The sequence below is a fragment of the Malus domestica genome, chromosome 16 (genome assembly GCF_042453785.1).
Source record: "Malus domestica chromosome 16, GDT2T_hap1".
NCBI classification, from domain to species: domain Eukaryota; kingdom Viridiplantae; phylum Streptophyta; class Magnoliopsida; order Rosales; family Rosaceae; genus Malus; species Malus domestica.
This window is the reverse complement of record NC_091676.1, coordinates 8,894,818-8,917,897: the sequence shown is the minus strand read 5'-3', so window position 1 is coordinate 8,917,897 and position 23,080 is coordinate 8,894,818. Positions and strand designations below refer to the sequence as shown.

The following is a 23,080-nucleotide window of genomic DNA, read 5'->3' as shown; positions in this document are numbered from 1 at the left end:
TGACAGGTCAACGGTCAACAAGCCACCTTCCACCTCCCCAATGAAAATTAATGTCCCAAACAACGAGAAATTTTTTATTATGATAGGAACACGAGTGGTACTTCACGTGTTTTTACGTAAGTGGTGAAAATTTTTATTTTTTAAGTTATTAACTTTTTAACATACATATCTCACTATTTGTATAATGACAAGTGGTGTACCATCTCGTGTGCCTGTCACATTGAAAAATATCTCTCAAACAACAAAAGCTAGGGTGCCGGTTGAATGATGTTTCCAATTCAGATGGTAAAACTTTCGAATCCGACCAAAAACTTCAGAATTTGAATATTTTTCGAAGTTAGGAATGGAAATTAGAAGACGTTTAGAGATTTCGAAAATTAGAGATTTTCAATCCATAATTATTTTTTCGAAGTGTTATGAACTTATTCCAATAAAAAAACTTTCAAAATATTCTCATCTTTATAGTTGTTTGCTCAAACTATATAATTTGTAGTGAACTTTTGTATTTTTATTGTTAGTTTTTTATGTATTTTGTGCATTTTTTCATATTAAATATCCTTTTATATATTAATAAGTATAAACACTAATTAAATTTATACATAAGCGTACATCAAATATTAAGAAAAAAAAAATTTCATGTATGAAAATGTTAGAAGAATATAAGAAAACTTGTAAAATATATGAAATTTCGAATTATGTTTCCGGGATTCGAAATTTTCAAGATTTTTGAATATGTGAAAATATTTTTTGTTTTTGTCAAATGATAGGTTTTGTTAGATTAGCCATCAATGGGGTTTTAATCCACATCGTCATGTAAGGATTCAACATTTTTATACCACTGTGCTAAAGGCCACTTGCGAATATGTGAAAACTTTCAAATTAAAAATTTGTGATCAAATTTGATTCCAAATTTTAAAACAAAATTAGAAACGTTTTATCCGATCCGGTCCTTCCAAAAACATCCCGACACAAAACAAAACAAAATTAGCTCAAAACAAAAATACCGAAAAACAAAATCAAAATCCGTTCCTATCCGTACGTCCCCTTTCATTTTCCCATCTCCCTCGGAAAAATTCCCCTTCACTCGTTTCCCTTCCCTGCCGTTGTGGATCCCCTCATTCTTCCACTTGCTCTCATTTCCCGAAATTCCCCATTTTCTTCTCCAGAAAAATTAATCAACTTTTTCTTTTTGCTTGAAATTTGATTAGAGGCTAACTATATTGATTAAGGGCTAATCAAAAGTGAGTACTGGGAGGAACGGAACGGACTTGATGGAGAAAAACGCGGCAGCGCCTGAAAAGTCTGTCAGTTTTTCAAGACGTTCCAGCAACAAGAATCTCTTCTCAAGTCCCGCCACCCCGAGGCAGCGATACGAGACCATCGATGAGGATGCCCCACCAGAATCCGGCGCCCAGGATCGTCCCGATGACCCCAACAATTCCTCCAATCCTGCGGCAGAGTTGAGCTTTCAGGAAATTCTGGACGAAGTCGATCACTTCCTAGAAACCTTTTCCGAATCTAAAGAAAAATGGACTCCGCCGGAGGTGGTCCCCTCATCGGTGGAGTCGCTATCCAAAGCCGTCGACTCCATGACAACAAAATACGGCAGGGGCCTGGCCCGGTTCGGCGAGAACGAGGAAGACGACGCGCCGTTCGTCGAATCCGTGACGCGCATTTCCAAAATTGCTACGGTGTTGGAGGAATTCCCGTCCAATTCCACGACCGCCACAGCGTTCAATCGGACCAGCACCGTCCTGCAACGTGCCATGGCTTTATTGGACGAGGAGTTCCGCAACCATCTCAGCCTCGATCAACCGGATCCGAGCACTGCCAAGCCGGATAATAACCCGGACCAGAGCTTTTCGAGTCGGATCACCTCCAAGCTCTCCTCCTTCAACAGCAACAGCAGCTCCGCCCACGATTCGTGTCTGTTCATACAAGCACAGCCACCCGAATCCGAACCCGACAAATTAGATGAGTTTCCTTCGTTTTCGGATGAGAGCATCACCATTATGAACAAAATCGCCTCCACGATGATCGCCGCCGGCTACGGGAACGAGTGCTGCATGGTCTACAGCATTTCGAGGCGGAACGCGTTCAAATTGGCGCTCAACAATCTCGGATACGAGAACATTTCCATCGACGAGGTCCAGAGAATGCAGTGGGAGTCACTGGAAGGGGAGATCGCCACGTGGATCAGCGTCGTCAAGCTATGCTCCTCCGTCCACTTCTCCGGCGAGCGGAAGCTCTGCGATGCCGTGTTCACCGGCCACAGGTCGTTGTCCGAGTCCCTGTTCTGCAACCTCGCCCGCGCCGTCGCTATCCAGCTCTTCAACTTCGCCGACGCCGTCGTCTTGACGAAGCGGTCGCCGGAGAAGCTGTTCAAGATGCTCGACATGTACGAGACGCTTCGGGATCTGGTCCCGGCAATCCGCGACTCGTACCCAGAGGAGATCGGAAAAGAGCTAGTGATGGAAGCCGAGGCAGCACGGAACCGCATCGGCCAGACCGCGGTCAGCATCTTCTGCGATCTCGAAAACTCGATCAAAAGCGACAATGGAAAAACCCCGGTCCCCAGTGGCGCAGTGCACCCGTTGACGCGCTATGTCATGAATTATTTAAAATACGCCTGCGAGTACAAGGACTCGTTGGAGCAAGTGTTCCTGGAGTACGAAAAAACGAACGGCACGCCCGGAACGACGTCGTCGCCGTTCCAAATTCAGTTACTAACCGTTATGGACATGTTGGATGCCAACCTGGACATGAGGTCCAAGCTGTACCGGGACCCGGCGTTGCGGTTTATCTTCTTGATGAACAACGGGCGGTACATCATGCAGAAAGTGAAGGGGTCCACAGAGATTCACCAACTGATGGGCGACACGTGGTGCAGGAAGCGGTCGACGGACTTGAGGGGGTACCATAAGAACTACCAGAGGGAGACGTGGGGTAGGATTTTGCATTGCCTGAACCACGAGGGTTTGCAGGTGAACGGGAAGGTGTCGAAGACGGTGATCAAGGAGCGGTTTAAGTGCTTCAACACGTTGTTCGACGAGATACACAAGACGCAGAGCACGTGGGTGGTGAGCGACGAGCAACTTCAGTCGGAGCTTAGGGTTTCCTTGTCGGCGGTGATGATTCCGGCGTACCGGTCGTTCTGGGGGAGGTTCAAGCAGTACTTGGAGGGAGGGAAGCAGGCCGAGAAGTATATAAAGTACCAACCGGAGGACATTGAGAATTTGATCGATGATTTGTTTGATGGGAACTCTACTTCTATGTCAAAGAGGAAGACATGATGAATAATATGTATTTTGATCGAGCTACGTGATCATTCATGCATGCATGGTGGGAAATATTTCAATCGCTCGATTCTGATGACAAAGATTTTTCTGTTGTTTTCCTGTTTTTTTCTGTTCAGTTTTGCAGATGAATTATATGTTTTGTAAACTATATTTTGGATTTATTTTGATTTTGATCATAGAAAATCTTATAACAGAAGGTTAATCTGTTTGTATGTATATATATATGCATGCGTTTTGTGTCAGTTCATGAGAGTTACCCCGTGAGCATTTAAGTTTTTTATAGTCAAAGTGATCATTAAGATTTGTATAACTCGTTACTTTAATCACTAACAATGAAAATTCATAGAAGTGGTTTATGAGTTTGTCCATCGTAAATCATTTCAGTCATTCCAGAAGAAAAAAAAAATCTATCAATAGGCTCATTAAATAGAGTAGTTTGTTTGACAAAAATACCCTTAAAAAGGTTGTCATGTGAACCTGTGGTCGTTCACGCGACAATTTAACGAGGATATTGACAGATTTTCACGGAATGACCAAATGATATTTGGTGAACAAACTCAGGATCGCTTCTATCGACCTTCATTGTTAGGGACCAAATTAAAGAGTTATGCCAATCTCAGTTTCATTTTGGGTAGAAAAGAGCATTTTATATGTGAGTAATGCTAGACAGACCAACTTTTTATACCAAATTTGTAAACCATATAATGTGTCACCTATAGCAATAGCCAATAGGTAATAAGCAAGTTAATCAACACTTAAGTAATAATTTAATCATCAACAACCATATCATATGGTTTACAAAATTTGGTCAAAATAGTTTGTCTCGCTAACATTACTCTTTATATGTATCCTAGATTTCCGTATTTGCAAAATATCATAAGATAAGTGGGCTCAAATATATGGAAGAAATTTTATGTTATTCATAAGTTAATTATAAGGAAAAAAAACTTGTGTGGGCCTTTACTTGTCACTGTAGTGTACCTTACTGAATGGCACTATAATTCAAAACTCACTACATGGTAAGCCTTAAATATTAATTTTTTATATTTAAAACTCTCACAGTTATTTTTACTACTAATTAATCTAATGGTTCATTTTTTTCCCCTCCCTTTCTCTCTCTCATCTGTTTTTCTTCCCAAATTTTCTCCATCCTCTTGAACCATCATGGACATCATAAAAGAATGGTTAATGACAAGAGACAAATATAAAAGATCGGCTTTTCCAGTTTTAGAATTAGATCTGTGATGCTTTTGTTTTGGGAATTATTATTCAAAAGATTTTGCAGATGCGAGGTTTGTGATGTTTTTTTTTTTTCTGTTTGGGCCTTTGGACATCATATTTTGCAAATTTCTTTTGTACTATCTATATCACGTATGAGTAAATATAAAAATCTCCACAATGTTGTTTGGTTTATTATTGGATCTAATTTTTTATTTGTGAAACTAATGAGTATTAGGTAATTTATAGCTACATTCACCATTTTTTTAAGGAAAAATTAGTATCCGGTCCCTAGTTTTTACTGTTCATTGACTAAGACCTTATTAGTTCTCAAATTTTGATTCAAGTCCCTAGCATTAATGTGATAATGAATTTACATGTTTATTATATAATTTTTTAATATAAAAATTAGTAATTAATTTAGGGTTTAATACTCACACCTCTATTAAACTTCTAATTAATTTTCAATTCAAACATTTTCAAAATAATAAAAAATTAAATTAAATTAAGTTTGTACCTATTAGTTATATATATATAAAGATTCTCAATTTTTTAATCTTAAATGAACCCATTCATATAATTTTTCAATTTTTTTAATCATCAATGTACCCATTCTCATATATATCAATTTGTTATATGTAAAATGTACCATTTTTTAATATAAAATCCATTCAAATTTTTTAATCCATGTTTAAACTTATATGGGTACATTCTTTTTCATTGATTTGAGAATGTATCCATGTTTTGGTACAATAACTTTTTTTGTTAATTTTGGTTAATGTACCCATACATATATGTATACACACACACAATATAATAGAGAGTATAATTTATATTTTATTATTTTTAATCCCATAAATTATGGGTTTTATTTAAAATCTCATTAATATAAACAATTACAAATTTTAATTTTTAATTTTTAATTTAAAAAATATAGTAACTTACATTATTACATTAATGTCAGGGACCTCAATCAAAAACTAAAAACTAACAAGGTTTCAATCAAAGAATATTGATAGCTAGGGACTGCATCCAAAGTATCCCTTTTTTTAATGTGAAATTAGAATTAGTCCTTAAACTTTTATCATAGTGTGTATGTATTTCTTCTTTGAACACAAATATCAGTTAAATTTGGTCTTTGAACATCATTTCAAGAAGGATATCAAACATGCTTTCAGTTATTTACCAAATGCACGCATGATGATCATATTTAAGAGACTCTATGCCTAACTAAACCGACTTGGTGGTGTCACTAGCTGAATTTAGCTAAGTGGAGAGAAAATTTGAATTGAATATCTAAACATATAAAAAATATTAAAACTCTCGTTGTTGGTGAACTCTCTCCTAGTTTCTTACTCATGTTCTGAGTTTGGAGTTGGCTCCTCGATTTGTCTCGAGTGTTGATCATGCTCTTTCTGTGGTTACTCTAACTACGGCTGGACTGCACAAACCAGATTCTGTTATTAAAAACAGTCCAGTTTCAACATCTGAGAGAGAGAGAATCCCAGAGATAGCACGTAGCTACAGCACTATTCTGAAAAAGCGAAAAACAAAAGTCTGTGGTCCGACCTATACACCCGAACCGTCAACTAAATTAAACCCAGATTTGTATAGATGGAGTAAAGATTCCTCACATCCTGCCGCTGCATGCAACTGTGCCCGCCGCCCGATTTCTTCTGTATTGCTGGCCACGCCTTCCTTTTTCTTCTTTCTCTGTAATCGATCCAACATCCAAATCAACTGTTTGCTTTGTTATTGCTTTTGCTGCTACACGTTACTAGATTCCACATTTTTTTTGTTTGTTGTTATTTCCCATTGTTTTTAAGGAAAACTAATAGAAAGGGTTTGAAAACTTTGAGATTTAACGATAAGGACAAAATAAAGAGTAAAGTTAATAGTACCATGATTGACTTTTTAGTGTAAAAATGTGGTTTTTCGTTAAAGTGAACAGTACCGGAAGTTTTTCGTTAAAATTCCGTTGTTTTTATACATATGCTTATATATATATATATATATATATATATATATTTGAATCCCTAATCGACTAAATCTAGTTTTTATTATATATATATATATATATATGAATATATTTGAATCCCTAATCGACTAAATCTAGTTTTTACATGTACATATAATAAACCAAATTCAAGCTAAAAAAATGGGGCATTTTGATCTGGATACTTGGTTTGAATTTCTTAGGCTAAACATCTAAGGGGTTGTGATGCTTCTAAAAAAAGTAGAAAAGCATTGGGCATTTTGATCAAAATGTTTTTTTTATGAAAAACTGCTGCTAATGACAATAGAAAAACATTGCTTCTAAGAAAAGTGTTTTTTTTTTTTCAAATGAAGTGAACAGTGCCCATTTAATAAAATTTTCAAATAACAAGTGTATCCCCACATATTTTACAAAATTACAATCTTTACCTCTGCATTATTCTATTTGCCAATTATTAACATTCGTACCATATTCTTTTAAGTCATTTAACATATTTACAACAGTTTTATATAAAAGCTTACCAAACACTCATACACTGTTTTTTTTTTTTTGTTAAAAGCACTTTTACAAAAAAAAAAATACCAAACACTTAACAACTTTATTTTACAGTTGTTTATTCTCACACTGTAGTAGAAACAATTTTTTTGAAAAGCACAACAATACCAAACAAGCCATAAGTCTTTTAGGGTGCGTTTGTTGCACCAGACTATCTCGGACTGGATTAGCTTTAGGGACTAAACTAGACTGGCTTAGACTAGACTAAGCTGGATTGACTTAGTGAAGCGTTTGGTGTAGTGTCGGACTAAAAAGAAGGATAATGACAAACTACAATATTTTATATTTTTTAATTCATATCTAATAATATTATATTAATTAATTCTATCTTCTTCTTTTTTCCTAATAATACTCTCCCTCTCTTTGAAAGCCTCCATCCTTTTATTCCCTGTTCTCTCCGTCCAACACTCTCCTTCCCTTTTTTTTTTTTTTTTCTGATTAATTGCCAAAAAAAATTCTGCAAAACGAAGAATCGAGCTTGGTTTTTTTGGTTTTTGTTCGATGCAAGATTCCAACTGGAGAGAGCTTTCCAAGTTTGTGGATTCAATTGGAGCCGCAAGTCTGTGGAGCGGCGAAACTGGCCTACATCAATTCTCGAGCATGCTTAGAATATCTTCTGCGCAGGAGAAGCCGACCGCTACTGAGTCGTCGCCGCGGTAGCAGAACTACAATACCAGTAGGATGGAGCAATTATTGCCGTCGCGGCCAAGTTCGAGCAGAGTTCGAGTCGAGCTCGAATCTCGGTGGAGTAGAAAGAGGAGAAAGCGAGGAGAGATGAGGAGGGGAAGGGGGAATTGGCGAGGGGGAATGATGGTGGCTCTCGGCGTTTGTGAAAACATAGGAGTAGAGGAAGAAGCCCAGAACTCACAGAGGGGCTCGCAGGGAGGAGGAAGAAGCCGGTCTTAGCAAGTCCCATGGTTTGGGGAGGACTTCGCTAAGAACCTTTAAGAAGGCCTCTAGTCCACACGAGTCCCCTTTAGTCCCACTTAAATTAGTCCCAGCACCTATCAAACATGAGACTGTAGTCCAGTCCAGTCCAGTCCTTCCTAAGGAGGTGAAACAAACGCCCCCTTAGAGATTTTGATCAAACTACTTTCTACAATTTTAATTCATTTACTAATTAATTTCAAATTACACAAATTGTTATTATAATTAATTTACTAATTAAACCCTATATATAACAAGTTTCTAAAATCTTGCAAAAGAAGACATTGTTAATTATTTTATGTCCATTAATTCAATATACTTAAAAAACAAAACAAAACAAATAAAATACTTATAATAACAAAAAACTTTTGAATTGTGGGTGTAAAAAAGACGATGATTTTTTTTAAAAAAAAAAGTGATATTTTAAACGGACCAATTTACTCCAAATGATAGTACATACATTATATATATGCATGCCCATATATATTAAAAAAGAACGTACCAATAATTTGGTGCATAATTGGTACATTATTGGTACGTTATGTAATCCAAATTTATGTACCAATTAGTATTTGATATGTTATTTAATTTTTGTTTAGATACATACCTAGCTATTGATACGTTTATATTATCATAATTTTGGTATGTAAAAGCTAACATCAAGTTATGTGTAGCAGTAAAACTTGTTGGTACATTTCAAGCTAATATGGGTACATTTCAATTTAGTAAGCATACATTTTTATTTGGTATGAATATATTTTAATTTAGCATAGGTACGTTTCAATGTGAGAATAAATTGTCTTGGTACATGTCAATGTTTATTTTTAAAGAACGATGGTACATTTCAATTCAATTATACTTGAATTTCTAAAAATGAAAATAAAGAATAAAAAAGAACCATTAACAACAATAATTAATGTGACGACCCGTCCCTAATTTTATATGTAATTTCCCCCCGAGTATGTGAATTGTCATTTCTGCCCTTGTTATCAAAGTGACGTGGACGTGATTTCAGCTTTAAATTATTTTCTCGCTATCGTAATTAAACTATACACGTTACAAGTGTACGTTAATTTTATTAGTGTTAGAAACACTATTTCAGATAGATTTTCTGTTTTGTTTTTACTGTGCGAAATCTTTAAAAGCATATCCTTTGTTCTTTTTAAATTGGACCCGTGCCCCCCCCCTTTTCACTCACAACCAATCCTTTTTCCTAATTTCCCTCACCAATCAGATCCTCTCCCACTCTCTCTGCCTAATCAGAAACCACTCAACCTCTCTCTTTCTCTCTCCCTTCTCTCTATCTCCACGTAAGCTCTCTTTCACTATATTCTCTTTGCAAGAACAAGGACCTTTACCAATCTTCACCGATCAACCTTGAAAATACCACCATCGTGATCCTCTCGACCTCACAATCACGTCCATACCAACCGTTTTTCAATTTGACGAGTTTTGACCCGTTGACTTGGAAGCTCCGACTCAGTGATTTTTGTGTCAACGTGATCGCGGCTGAATTACCAAGTTTTGAAGGTCGTGGAAGCATTCACGCAACTCCCTAAGGTCCCTATACTAGTTTTGGCGAAGCGTTAACATCGAAACAAGCACGTTCAAGGAGTTGACTTTTTGGCCGAGACCTTTAAGCCATTTTCAGGCCATTTTCCGTCCACTTTTGAACTTTTGGAATGTATAACGTTATTCTACTCTTCATAAGCTTTAAATCCATATAAATTTTGTGATAAATGGTTGAGAATTAAGCAAGGTATAAAGGTTTGAAATTTTTCTAGAAACCGACGAGTTTTTGTAGTTTTTGGCGAAACCGGACAACGAGGCTCACCGGAGAAAACAAGGAATATTCCGTTAAAGTTGACGAAATATTCTAACGGTGTCAGGTAATGCCGTTAACTTCTGTTAAGGTTTTAACGGAATATTCCTAACGCCGTTAGTCACACGGACTGAACGTGCTGCGTGTGTGGTCGTGCCTTGGTCGGTGCGTGAGGGCGCGTCCGGTGTCCAAAAATTATTCTGAAAATTTGTGTAGGTCCGTGACGTTGAGTATATCATTTTCATATATTTAAACCTTAGGTTTAAACAAACTATGAGGGTTTTATTTAAGTTTCCATATCTATGTTATTAACCTAATTTATTTAGTAATTTCACATATAGTGGAGACTTACCCCGAGGACGTACGTGGGCATGCAAGGCTAGGAGGTTACGATCCTACGACTTACCAGTGAGTGGACATTTTGTTTTCGTATATTTACGCATATACGTTATAGTTTCCATAAACGTTTTTAATGAATTATGCATGTTATGCCATGACTTTTATATTTTAAAATGCTTTATTATGTTTTGGGTTTTTACTCAATATCATGGCATACCCATATGCATTTTACATGCATGTGATTGTTGTGAATGGTTTGAAATGCTAAGGTGAGCGCGGGATGTGCAGGGAAGTTCAGGTAAGGTTATGTGATTGATTTAATGATTGAGACTTATTGGCATGCTTATTTATAGTTTACTCATCATTGCTACACCATAGGTAAGTGCTCAGCCCGAGGCCAGGCTAGCCTTCACAGGTATGTTCACCCCTTAGCATGCTCGTGTTGGATCGAAGTAGGTGTTAGCTTGTCATACATACCACAATAGGTGGTTTCGACTTGATGGTGACTGCGCCTAACATAAGCTTTACGTGATCGTAGCAATAGAGCGTTACTATCACACCTAGCTTGTCGTACAGACTGCACTAGGCAGTTTTGACTCGATGTGTTAGCATAGATGGATGAGCGATAGGTGCAGTCATACAAGTCACATTAGGCGACTACGATTGACTTGATAGTATAGATTATAGCTCATGATCATATCTATATTGCTATTGATGATGTTCTGCTATGGCATATCTCTGGACTTACATTTGGCATGCTTTTGATTTTCATACTTATACGTAGTATGATTTTCTGGAAACTATACTTGTTTTACAGGAAGGGGTTAGTATGATTGAAAAATAAATGGATTTTATAAACCTTTATTTTTGTGCCCATTCACCCTTCTGTTTTGCGCACTCACATTATTAGTTAATTTAATTCTAGTTTCGGTTTTAATTTATTCACAATTTTCTTTTATCACTTGCACTTTGGTTACGTCATCTTCATGTGACGGCCAACACACCTTGATTCCAGTCGGGGTGTGTCAATTTGGTATAAGAGCATAAGTTTAGGTAATCCTACATTCTTCGTGTGTTCTATAGGTCCTAATAATATTTTATCTCTTATGTCAGAATTATGCCACCTCGTAGAGTGCCACATGCCTATTCGAGGAAAATTTTTCGAACTTTGGGCAATTTGGTAAGGCCATCGCTAGTGTCATTCAGTTTGCACTTCGTTCTCCCTAGATGAACAATTTGGAGACTGTGTCCCGCCTGAAGATAGATGATTTCTATGGCAATGAAAGGTCCGAGAAATCCGAGATTTGGCTCGATCATGTTGAAAAGACCTTTCGAGTTATGCAGCGATAGGGAAATCTTGTAGCGAATCGTTGGGTAGAGACAACGACTTGGTTCTTTCGTTGAGAAACGGAACCTTGGTGGGCTCATGTGTCATGCCCATTATCTACTGAAGATGTCATGAATTGGGATATTTTTAAGCATATATTTCAGACTAGATTTATTCCTCCAGAGTACTTGGATCGTAAAAAGGATGAATTCTCAGAGCTGAGGCAGGATAAGATGTTAGCCACTGAATATCACCAGAAGTTTACAGATTTATCCCATTACTGTCCTGAGACTGCCGCGAATCCTAAGGAGATGCTCCGTCTTTTTAAGAGGGGGACTCGCAAACGGCTGCGTTCTATAACGACTTTGACTCCATGTTCTACCTATCAGGAATTCTTTAAGGTTTTGCTTCAGGTTGAGGACTCTAAGAACGCCCATGATGATGATGACGATGATAAGGAAGGTAATAAGAATGCTCAGAAGAACAGTAATACATGGGAGTTTTCCTTTAGCCCTAGAAAGACCCCAAATTTCAAGCGAAGTGGTAATAGTTCAGGATCATCGAGCGGTGGTTTAAATTCCAACACTCTTCCGCGATGCGACATGGCCACATGTAATACTCATTTCCAAAACCAAAGAAACTCTACTACTTCTGGTCACATTGCCGTAAATGTAATAACTACCACTATGGTGAGTGCAAGCTTGGGAATAGAAGATGTTTTACATGCGGACAATCGGGGCATAGAGCTAACAATTACCCTTACTCGCAGAACCAGAAGCCTCAACCTCCTGCCCTACCACCTGCAGTCCTTCTACAACATATTGTAGGACTTGGTACATACACCCTGACAGGTTATGGTGGTGCCTTCCATTATCAGGGTGAAGTAGCTCAGTATCCAAGAGGAGCGTATCAGTACCCGCATGATCCTTATTATAAGGGTGGTTATCCATAGTACCAAGGCGGTTACACTTAGTATCAAGGGGGTTATTCACCGTATACACTGTATCAGGCCGGCGAACAACAGTGGTATGTCGGAGCTTAGCCCCAGAGTTTTGAAGAAGGTTCTAACAACAGTGCATTGACCAAACAGCCTGTTCAAATGAATCCAGGTCGAGGTAGCCAGGGATGAGGAAACCAGGCCTAGGGAAATAGAGGTCGAGGCGGATGATAACAGACCCAGGGACGAGTTAACCATATTAGTTCCTAGGATGCATAGAATAATCCATACTTAATCATGGGTACATTAAATGTTCTTGGTCACTTTGCTATAATATTGATTGACGCTGATGCTACACACTATGTTATTTCTCATACGTTTGCTCAAAAGACTCAACCTCATCCCATTTCCTTTGGTTTTAAGTTGGAGTTCTCGATGCCTAAGGGCAAAGTTTGTTATGTTTGTTGGGAGTACCAAGAATGTCCCGTTCTTATTAAGGACGTCGTGATGCCAACTAATCTTGTTCTTTTGGATATCGTTGACTTTGACGTTATCTTGGGTATGGATTGGTCACATTATAATCGTGCCAAGTTGGATTGTTATCATAAGGTTGTTACCTTTCACCGATCGGACACGCCTATTGTCATGTTTGTTGGTGAACGAAGCGATTTGAAGCATGAAGTTATCTTAGCCATGAGGGCAAAACGGTTGTGACGGCTCGTCCCTAATTTTATATGTAATTTCTCCCCGAGTATGTGAATTGTCATTTCTGCCCTTGTTATCAAAGTGATCTGGACGTGATTTCAGCTTTAAATTATTTTCTCGCTATCGTAATTAAACTATACACACTGTTAAGGGTGTACGTTAATTTTATCACTGTTAGAAACATTATTTCGGATAGATTTTCTGTTTTGCTTTTATTGTGGGAAATCTTTAAAAGCTTATCCTTTGTTTTTTTTTTTTAAATTGGACCTGTGCCCCCTTTTCACTCACAACCAATCTTTTTTCCTAATGTCCCTCACCAATCAGATCCTTTCCCACTCTCTCTCTGCCCAATCAGAAACCACTCATCCTCTATCTCTTATCTCTCTCCTCGTAAGCTCTCTTTCACTCTCTTTTCTCTACAAGAACAAGGACCTTTACCAATCTTCACAGACCGACTTTGAAAATACCACCATCGTGATCCTTTGGACCTCATGATCACATCCATACCAACCATTTTTCAATTTGACGAGTTTTGACCTATTGACTCGAAAGCTCCGACTCGGTGGTTTTTGTGTTGACGTGATCGCGACCGAGTTACCAAGTTTTGAAGGTCGTGGAAACATTCACGCAACTCCCTAAGGTCCCTAGACTAGTTGTGGTGAAGCGAAACAAGCACGTTCAAGGAGTTGACTTTTTGGCTGAGACATTTGAGCCGTTTTCAAGCCGTTTTCCGTCCATTTTTGGACTTTTGGAAGGTATAATGTTGTTCTACTCTTCATAAGCATCAAATCCATATAAATTTCGTGATAAATGGTTAAGAATTCAGCAAGATATAAAGGTTTGAAAATTTTCTATAAACCGGCGAGTTTTTCCAGTTTCCTGCGAAACCAGACGGCGAGGCTCATCGAAGAAAACAAGGAATATTTCGTCAAAGTTAACAGAATATTCTAACAGTGTCAGGTAATGCTATTAACTTTTGTTAAGGTTTTAACGGAATATTCCTAATGCCATTACTCACACGGACCGCACGTGATGCGCGTGGCCGGCGCGTGAGGGCGCGTCAGGTGTCCAAAAATTATTCTGAAAATTTGTGTAGTTCTGTGACATTGAGTATATCATTTTTGTATATTTAAACCCTAGGTTTGAGCAAACCATGGAAGTTCTATTTAAGTTTCCGTATATGTGTTATTAACCTAATTTATTTAGTAATTTCACATATAGGGGAACTTACCCCGAGGACGTACATGGGCATGCAAGACTAGGAGGTTACGATCCTACGACTTACCAGTGAGTGGACATTTTGTTTTCGTATATTTACATATATACGCTATAGTTTCCATAAACGTTTTTAATGAATTATGCATATTATGCCATGACTTTTATATTTTAAAATGCTATATTATGTTTTAGATTTTTACTCAATATCATGGCATACCCATATGTATTTTACATGCACATGATTGTTGTGAATGGTTTGAAATGCTAAGGTGAGCGCGGGACGTGCACATAAGTTCAGGTAAGGTTATGTGATTGATTTAATGATTGAGACTTATTGGCATGTATATCTCTAGTCTGCTCATCATTGCTACACCCTACGTGAGTGCTCAGCCCGAGGCTAGACTAGCATTCGTGTGCTTTATGTGATCGTAACACTAGAGCGTTATTATCACACCTAGCTTGTCGTACAGACTGCACTAGGCAATTCTAACTCGATGTGTTAGCATAGACAGATGAGCGATAAGTGTAGTCGTATGTCACATTAGGTGACTCTGACTGACATGTTAGTATACATTACAACACATGATCATATCTATATTGCTACTGGTTATGTTTTGCTATGGCATATCTCTAGACTTACATTTGGCATGCTTTTGATTTTCATACTTATACGTAGTATGAGTTTTTGGAAACTATACTTGTTTTACAACGAGGGGTTAGTATGATTAAAAAATAAATGGATTTTATAAACCTTTATTTTTTTGCCCACTTACCCTTCTGTTTGTCGCCCCTCTAGGTCCTAATTAGCTGATTTATCTCTGTGGCATACGAGGAATAGCTAGTGGTTCTGACATATCTCCATCTTAACATAGGAACTTATCTCCAATTGTGTAATACGTACTTCTCTCATTCGACCGCTTTACCCTTATGTTAGCTATGCTATGAATATTTGTAGTTATAGGTTGTTGAAACATCCCACATCGCCCAGGGGAGTGGATCCTGTAAGCCTTATATGTATATTCTCATCTCTACCTAGCACGAGGCCTTTTGAGAGCTCACTGGTTTCGGGTTCCATTGGAATTCCGAAGTTAAGCGAGTTCGCGTGAGAGTAATCCCATGATGGGTGACTCACTGGGAAGTTCTCGTGTGAGCTCCCAGAAACAAAATCGTGAGGGCGTGGTTGGGGCCCTAAGCAGACAATGTTGTGCTATGGCGGAGTCAAGCCTGATAATGGGTGGGAGCTCGGGCTGAGATGTGACAATTTGGTATCAGAGCCAATCTCTAGCCGGAAGTGTGCAACGAAGATGTCGGGCCCCTAAGGAGGGTGGATTGTAACATCTCACATCGCCAAGGGGAGTGGATCCTGTAAGCCTTATATGTATATTCCCATCTCTACCTAGCACGAGGCCTTTTGGGAGCTCACTGGCTTTGGATTCCATCGGAACTTCAAAGTTAAGCGAGTTCGCGCAAGAGCAATCCCATGATGGGTGACCAACTGGGAAGTTCTCGTGTGAGTTCCTAGAAACAAAATCGTGAGGGTGTGGTTGGGGCCCAAGCGGACAATATTGTGCTACGGCGGAGTCGAGCCCGAAATGTTACAGTTGTAACTACTATTGCGCACTCACGTTATTAGTTAATTAAATTCTAGTTTCGGTTTTAATTTATTCACAATTTTCTTTCATCACTTGCACTTTGGTTACTTCACCTTCACGTGATGGCCAGCACGCCTTGATTCTGGTCGGGGTGTGTCAATTAAGTAATAAAGAAAAAAGTTACAAACACTTTTTCTTAATTTAGACATATATTGATTATTAAATTAATCTCAACCCTCACTAAATGTAATTGAATCCTTAAATTGAGTAAAGGTTGAGATTTCATAAAAATAATAAATTAATTAGTATTATTGAGTAGATTTTTTACATCAAAATGAATTTAAAATGAATTTGAAAAACATTTAAATTAAGAATATTCCTGGAATATATGGTTTAATCAAAGAACACTACTTAGCTGTTGAAACCTCAATTACAGATGGATACGTGTCCAATCTGAGTTTCCAATTTCAATATTTGGACACGTGTCCATCAGTGATTGGGTTTCAGTAGTAGCTGGTGCTATTCTTTCAGAAACAAAGTAGTGTTCTTAATCAAAAGTGAAAGCACTTTAATCTAAAGTTGGAAAGTAACAAATATTTGATCTAGAAAAGTATAAAATGAGGCATCTCATTCTAATTTTCTCTAAAAAAAAATAGATATATAAGACAATCTTCAATTACATGCACTACTAATTTAGAAAACTAACATGAATATATAGGACGTCCAAGCCATACTTCGGAGAAAATCTAATTTGTCACGTGTGATATATATGACTATGACACTCATATATACCACATGATAAGAGATGTAGATATTAGGAGATATATTTCGATTGTTGGAGAAAATACGCTTATCACCCATTATATTTAATTAAGCATCTTTCTGACTCATCAAGTTCTCTCATTGATCTCACAATATCAATAACTTGACGAGAAAAATAGACATATAATTGCACATCCAATTGGTACTACATGATAAGAGCCATTGAAATTAGCTAAGAGATATAACCCCGTTGTAAGAGAAAACTTGCCCTATTGCAGACTATATACACTCATGTTACTTTTTCTAATCATATTACTGGTTATGTGATGAATTAGAGAAACAGGCGCACACTTGTATACGTTCAGTAGACGTTAAAGACTAAGGGCTGGTTTGGTATTGCTGTGCTTTGAAAAAAAGCTGCTGTGAGAATAAGCGGCTGTGCTTTGAGAATAAGCGGCTGTGAAATAAAGCCAGTAGAGTGTTTGGTAAACTTTTTTGTGAAAGTACTTTTGGAAAAAAAAGCAGGATGATAGTGTGTCTTTTCATTAAAGGAGCACTGTAGCTCCGTGTGCTTTGAAAAAACTGGCTTTTTTTCAAAGCAGCAAATAGCAGCTTCAGCTTTTCCTTTGATTTTCAGCTTATTCTCACAGCAGCTTCCAAAATAAGCCCTTTTTTTCAGTTTACCAAACACAAAAATGACCCTCAGCTTTTTTTCACAGTGGCTTTTTTTAAAATCACCTCAATCCCAAACGGGGCCTAAGTAAACTAACAATATGGAGCTTATTTATTATGGTCAATTAGCTTAGAAAAAAGTAAAAAGTAGTTAATTTAGCAGGAGGACACGACTCCACAGACAACAAAAACTTGAAAATAATTCAAACACCAGCATGCATGCATGGCAATGTGGGATGCCGCTAGATGTCGCAGTTCTACTTTTCCATGGGATGGGAGTTGTGTGGGGTCCAAATTGCAAAACCCAAGAAAGAAGAACCGTTGATCATCATGAGAGATTTTTCAATGTGATCAGTACACGAAATGATATATCACGTGTCATTATACAAATAGTAGGACATATGTGCTAAAAAGTTAATAACTTAAAAAATAAAATTTCTCATAACTTCTAGTAAAACACGTAGTATACCACCTGTGATTCCGACGCAATTAAAAATTTCTCGATCATCATGATCATGTTCTTTGTTCCCTTCAATCTCTGGCCAATGGCCATGCCAGTACTGTATCTGCTGAGGGAATCCAAAATCCAAAACCCCAAAAAAACCAAAAAAGACAAAAATGATTAGAGCAGTTCCACCGTGGGCAATAGCCCGATGGACTGGCTCTCAAACAGGGCCAAATAGCCGAGCAATGAAGTCTAGTGTGTGATGGCAATTGAACTCGAGCTGGCTTGAGGGAGAGGCCCGGCACGAGTAGCCGGCCCGAGAGCCTGAAGGCCACGTGACATCACATCTTTTTTTTCTGTGTTCACTGAGAAGCTGAGCCTAGAAAACGACCACCCATTAGTTGGCGATTTCTGCAGCGACTCACCGTCTGTCTGTTGTTCTATCGTCGCGCCGTCCGTGTAATTGGGTCGACTCGGTCTGGGTCACAGGTTGCACTACTGCAACCACTGAATTTTGACAGGAAGAAGACCGGAAAATTTATGCTCTGTTCAACCTCAAATCTCTACCAAAACACATGAAATTTTTATCTCAAAATGAAGATCACAGAAGAAGGAATAGGAATACACTAGTTTTAGGCAAAATTGTGGCCGGAAAATTATTTTGTATTATTTTATAAATAAATAAAAATACTAATATTTTATTACCTATTACTAGGATTATTCAGTGTAAGAGCAGAGATGCAAAAAATAATTAATATTTATAATAATAATTACTGTTCATTAAGTGAATTAAATAATGAACAACCCTAGAGGACCTTGTATGAAGTTCCTTCGAGAGACATGCGAGTAAGGGTCACGTCAGAATTGCAAACAGAAGTTTTTGGTCATATAAACGCACTCGACAACAAGGCCCAGCGCAGCCGTCTAATCCCTCCCTCTGCCTGCTTTTATTAAAGCCTGCTTCAAGTCCAACATAATCTGAATAAAGCACTAAATTTTAGCTTAAAATTGAGCTGACACAGTACCCCTCCCTAACTTCCGTAGACAAAAATACCCCATTCGCCGCCTTCCACCTCCTGACACCGCCGCATCCGCCAGTGACCACCAGAGAATACGAGTACGTATTTTGTCCACGAATACGCTCCTCTCCCCTCCTTGTACATTGTAGTACAGACAACTATCCTTTTAAAGCAAAAACCACGACATCCACTTCGCACGCCCTGCGACAACACACAGACAACCCAATTGACCCCTCCCAACCATTCATTATTACCATTTTACCCCTCATATACATCCCTATAAAATCCGCACCTCACCGTCCCACTTTTTCCAATTTCAATTTTCAAACCATAAACAACTTCTCTTCTCTTCTCTCCTCTCCACTCAGTTGCAATCTACGATTTTATTTAGCGGGTTTTAGTTCATTTTTGGGTCCAATTAATTAATAATTAAGAGGAGAGATTAGGATTGTATTAGTACATTTTTAATCATGATGCATTACCAGGCAGCAGCTGAGTCATGGGGGTACTACGTGCCGGTGAGGATGAGCATGGGGGACCCACTGGAGTGGGTGGCAAGGCTGGCGTCGAAGAGCGCGGTGGTGATATTCAGCGTGAGCAGCTGCTGCATGTGCCATGCCGTCAAGAGGCTCTTCTGCGGGATGGGGGTGAACACAACGGTGTACGAGCTGGACCAGGACCCCAGAGGGAAGGAGATCGAGAGGGCACTCATGAGGTTGCTCGGCAACTCGTCGGCGGTTCCGGTGGTGTTCATTGGTGGCAAGCTTGTCGGCGCCATGGATAGAGTCATGGCTTCCCATATCAATGGGTCCCTGGTCCCACTTCTTAAGGAGGCTGGGGCCCTCTGGCTCTGATCATCATAGTAGAATTATTACATGCATGTCAGGAAAAAAAAGGAAAAGAAAAGAGTGAGAGTGTTCATGATGATGTTCAGTTTTAACTACATTGGATTACATTTATGTTAATTTCACTTTCATTTTCTTACTTGCTCTGCTTCTCCATGTTATTCACCTCTAGCCAAGTAGCCATGTCGCACGGATACGAATACGGATACAGGTTAAGTATCTGGAATGATAATGTATGTCGATACAAAAAATTCTAAAAAATATGGAAATTAAAATAATACATCTTTTCTAAAATACAACGGTGGACAGAAAAACAAATCTTCAATCCTCTCTCTCTCTCTCTCTCTCTCTCTCTCTCTCTCTCTCTCTCATACCATCCCCACCGCTCCCTTCTCTCCGTCTCTCCCCTTCCACGAGACACCCCAAATGAGACAAGCAGAGCAAAAGGCATAAGGTGTTGGTGTTGGACTATAAGTATTTGATTTTTGAAAGATTTTGATGGTTGGGATCCGATTCATGCTACTAGTCACATAATAATAACTCGAAACAAATTTGATCGAGCAATTTCCAGAATTGCAGCAGCAGCGGTAGCTCATTTTCAATTTCAGTTTCAGACATTTGGCGCCTTCAGTTTCCGTGGAGGAAGGGGAGAGAGAGAGTGTTTCTGACGGGGAAGGAGGAGAGAGAGAATGGTGGGACAGGAGGAAGAGAGAGGGTGAGAGCGAACTAAAAAACAAAATTCTTTTTTCTGTTCACCGTTGGATTAAAGCGACGGACCAGATTGTTTTTGTCGCGAAATATTTTCTTGCCAGCGTCTGGCAAAATATTAGTAGATAGTACGATGGGTTAATGAATTTAATTGTAGTGATGGATTCTGAACTTTAGATTTAGTTTGATTTTAGTTTTTGAATTCTTATTTTAGTATTTTAGGTTTCAAATTTAATAATGTATTGCACCACTAGTCTTTTTAACGTTGTCTTCTCTTTCGTTAAATCTAAGATTGTATTAGAAACTTCAACTTAAAACTTCAATAACAATAGAAGTTAAAAAGCAAATAAAAATTTATAAATTAATATCTAAAAATTAAAATAAAATGAATTTGAAATATAAAAATACAAAATGAAAATGGTTGGACTTTAGCAACTTGTAAATATTAATGCGATTTCAAAATTGATAGGAGATCGAATTGTAGCTGAACTTAAACAACTAACAAATTACATATTGAACTATGAAAAAAAATTCCTATGTATTTTTCTTACACAAAGAAATCTGATTATTTAAAGAGTTTTCTTCTTCTCATTTATCATTTTTAAATTCAATTTAGTGATGTGGGATGAAGTTTCTAAGGCCATCTCCAACCGAAGGGTCCAGAAAGCCAGAGAGCCGAAAATAGCCCGAAAATTGTCTCCAACCGAGGGCTAGGCCAGAGGGCTGTGGAATCTGAGAGGGCCCCACAGAATCGGAAAGGGCCAAAGGGCTGGCCACTTCCAGCCAGCCAGCCAGCCAGCCTTGGGCTGGCCAGAATTTTTTTAAATGTGTCGGATTTCCTGTCGGTTATAACCGACAGGAATACATTATATTACTTAATATAAATGTATTACTGTCGGATGAACATTAAATAACATTAACCAACATCCACCCTATTTATAGCAAAAAAATTTGTTTGGCCTTATGGTCATTTGGCCCTCGGTTGGAGACCTTTTTTTATGATAGGGCTAAAACTAGCCCTCTAGCCCTCGATTGGAGACGGAGGTAAATATGGCCCTGTAATGTTCATTAAAATATTAATATCTTGGAGGGCTAAAGGGTAAAACGAGCCATCTGGCCAGCCATCGATTGGAGATGGCCTAAGAAGGGTCTAGAGGGTTAGATGGCCGAAAATAGCCCGAAAACCGTCTCCAACCGAGGGCTAGGTGATAAGGATTTTACTAATGTGAATGGGCTAAAAACTCCTATTATACTTGCAAGAATCACAAGGTTGTTGTAGTATAAACGAATATCGCAAGGTCATTCTCCACATGGATTATTAAATAATTTGAAACAAACCAAATTTCAATTAATTATTGTAAAGTAGAAATTGAGGTGATTGATTTTATAACCTACTTAAAATAAAAATGAAATTAATTAATTAAAATAAACAATCTGCAATATTAGAAACTAGAAGGAAAAGAAAACAATTTTGGGAGAAATCAAATTAAGAAAACACTAGGGTTCCACCATCACCTAGCAATCCTATGAACTTTTACCAATTACTTATGATCTACACATGCCACTTTGAAGGTTAGATTTTCCTAATTCATATTCTACTTGGAACCTCCAACATAGAACGTATATCTAACATACAACCCATCCGGATGTTCGGATCAAATCTGAACATGAAGGACTCATTATCCTTTATGAAAATCCTTTGAAAAACCATGCAATCCTTAAGACGTGGTGTTCATCCTAAGTGAAATTACAATTATTAATCACAATAAGCCAGCGTCAATTTCAGGGAACCTTCCGACCAAAATTGCATCAAATTACTTTTCTAAAGATCTTAATGGTGATCAGGCATTAAGACAATTAGATAGTTTTTATCCTGGTGATTAACAATTCAAAGTATGCATGCAATCAATCATAAGCAATTAAATAAAAATCACATATTCATGCTAAGGCTCAAGGCTTCATCATAGCAAAAGGAATTAGTTACTCATATTCATAATTGAAATCATAGAAAATATTATTAAGAAAAGGATTGAAAACACCTTCAAGTAGAAAATCTCCAAAACCCTAGCAATTCTCTCTGTCTTCAAAATTGCATAAAAAGAATGCGTTCGGAAATATGGTAGACGGCCAAGCAATTATATCTGCTAAGCCCCCACATAAACCCTAAAAACAGGTCTTTTATTCCCACTAGGAAACTAAAAATAATAATTAAATAAAATATGAAACATGACCCTAAATTAAATGGTAAAATTCGCCTAAAATCTGAACAGCCACATTTTGGACCCATAAGCTGCTCCAAAACTGGCCCAATATAGCTGGATTTAATATTTGGAATATTCTGAACACTTCTCCAGAAGGCTACAAACCCATCCGAGGTCATCTTGGGCTTCAAAAACGCAATTTAAGCCCAAAAACCTCATTTTCCAGCACTGCACATCGCTCCTTTATTTTATCGCCAGAAAATAACCGCTTGGTGGAAAAATCCCAGATTTTGATACGATCAAGCTAAGTGACTCACAAACGTCCTCCAACTAGAATGACTCCAACATTCATCCATTTGATCCTGTTTTGCTCCAGAGGAAGTCGAAAGTCCTATATTGAAAATACAATTCAAAGTATCAAAATTCTTCCAAAATATTAACCACAATATACTAAGATTAGGGTAAAATATATAATATAAAATCTACTCATCAC

At 38.0% G+C, this 23,080-nt stretch overlaps 2 protein-coding genes across 2 annotated transcripts; both read left to right on the top strand.

The window, feature by feature from the left end:
• The first annotated feature begins 1,021 nt into the window (after positions 1 to 1,021).
• On the top strand, positions 1,022 to 3,541 carry LOC103403198 (exocyst complex component EXO70C1). The gene has a single exon (XM_008342030.4). The coding sequence runs from the start codon at positions 1,272 to 1,274 to the stop codon at positions 3,291 to 3,293; it is 2,022 nt and encodes a 673-aa protein (XP_008340252.3). The 5' UTR covers positions 1,022 to 1,271; the 3' UTR covers positions 3,294 to 3,541.
• A 15,627-nt stretch (positions 3,542 to 19,168) lies between these two features.
• On the top strand, positions 19,169 to 19,817 carry LOC103403200 (glutaredoxin-C1-like). The gene has a single exon (XM_008342031.4). It carries the CDS (start codon positions 19,304 to 19,306, stop codon positions 19,685 to 19,687), a length of 384 nt encoding a protein of 127 aa, XP_008340253.3. The 5' UTR covers positions 19,169 to 19,303; the 3' UTR covers positions 19,688 to 19,817.
• The last annotated feature ends 3,263 nt before the right edge of the window (positions 19,818 to 23,080 follow it).

Coding starts and splice junctions, on each gene's coding strand:
- LOC103403198 (XM_008342030.4), top strand. CDS start 1,272: ATGGAGAAAAACGCGGCAGCGCCTGAAAAGTCTGTCAGTTTTTCAAGA.
- LOC103403200 (XM_008342031.4), top strand. CDS start 19,304: ATGATGCATTACCAGGCAGCAGCTGAGTCATGGGGGTACTACGTGCCG.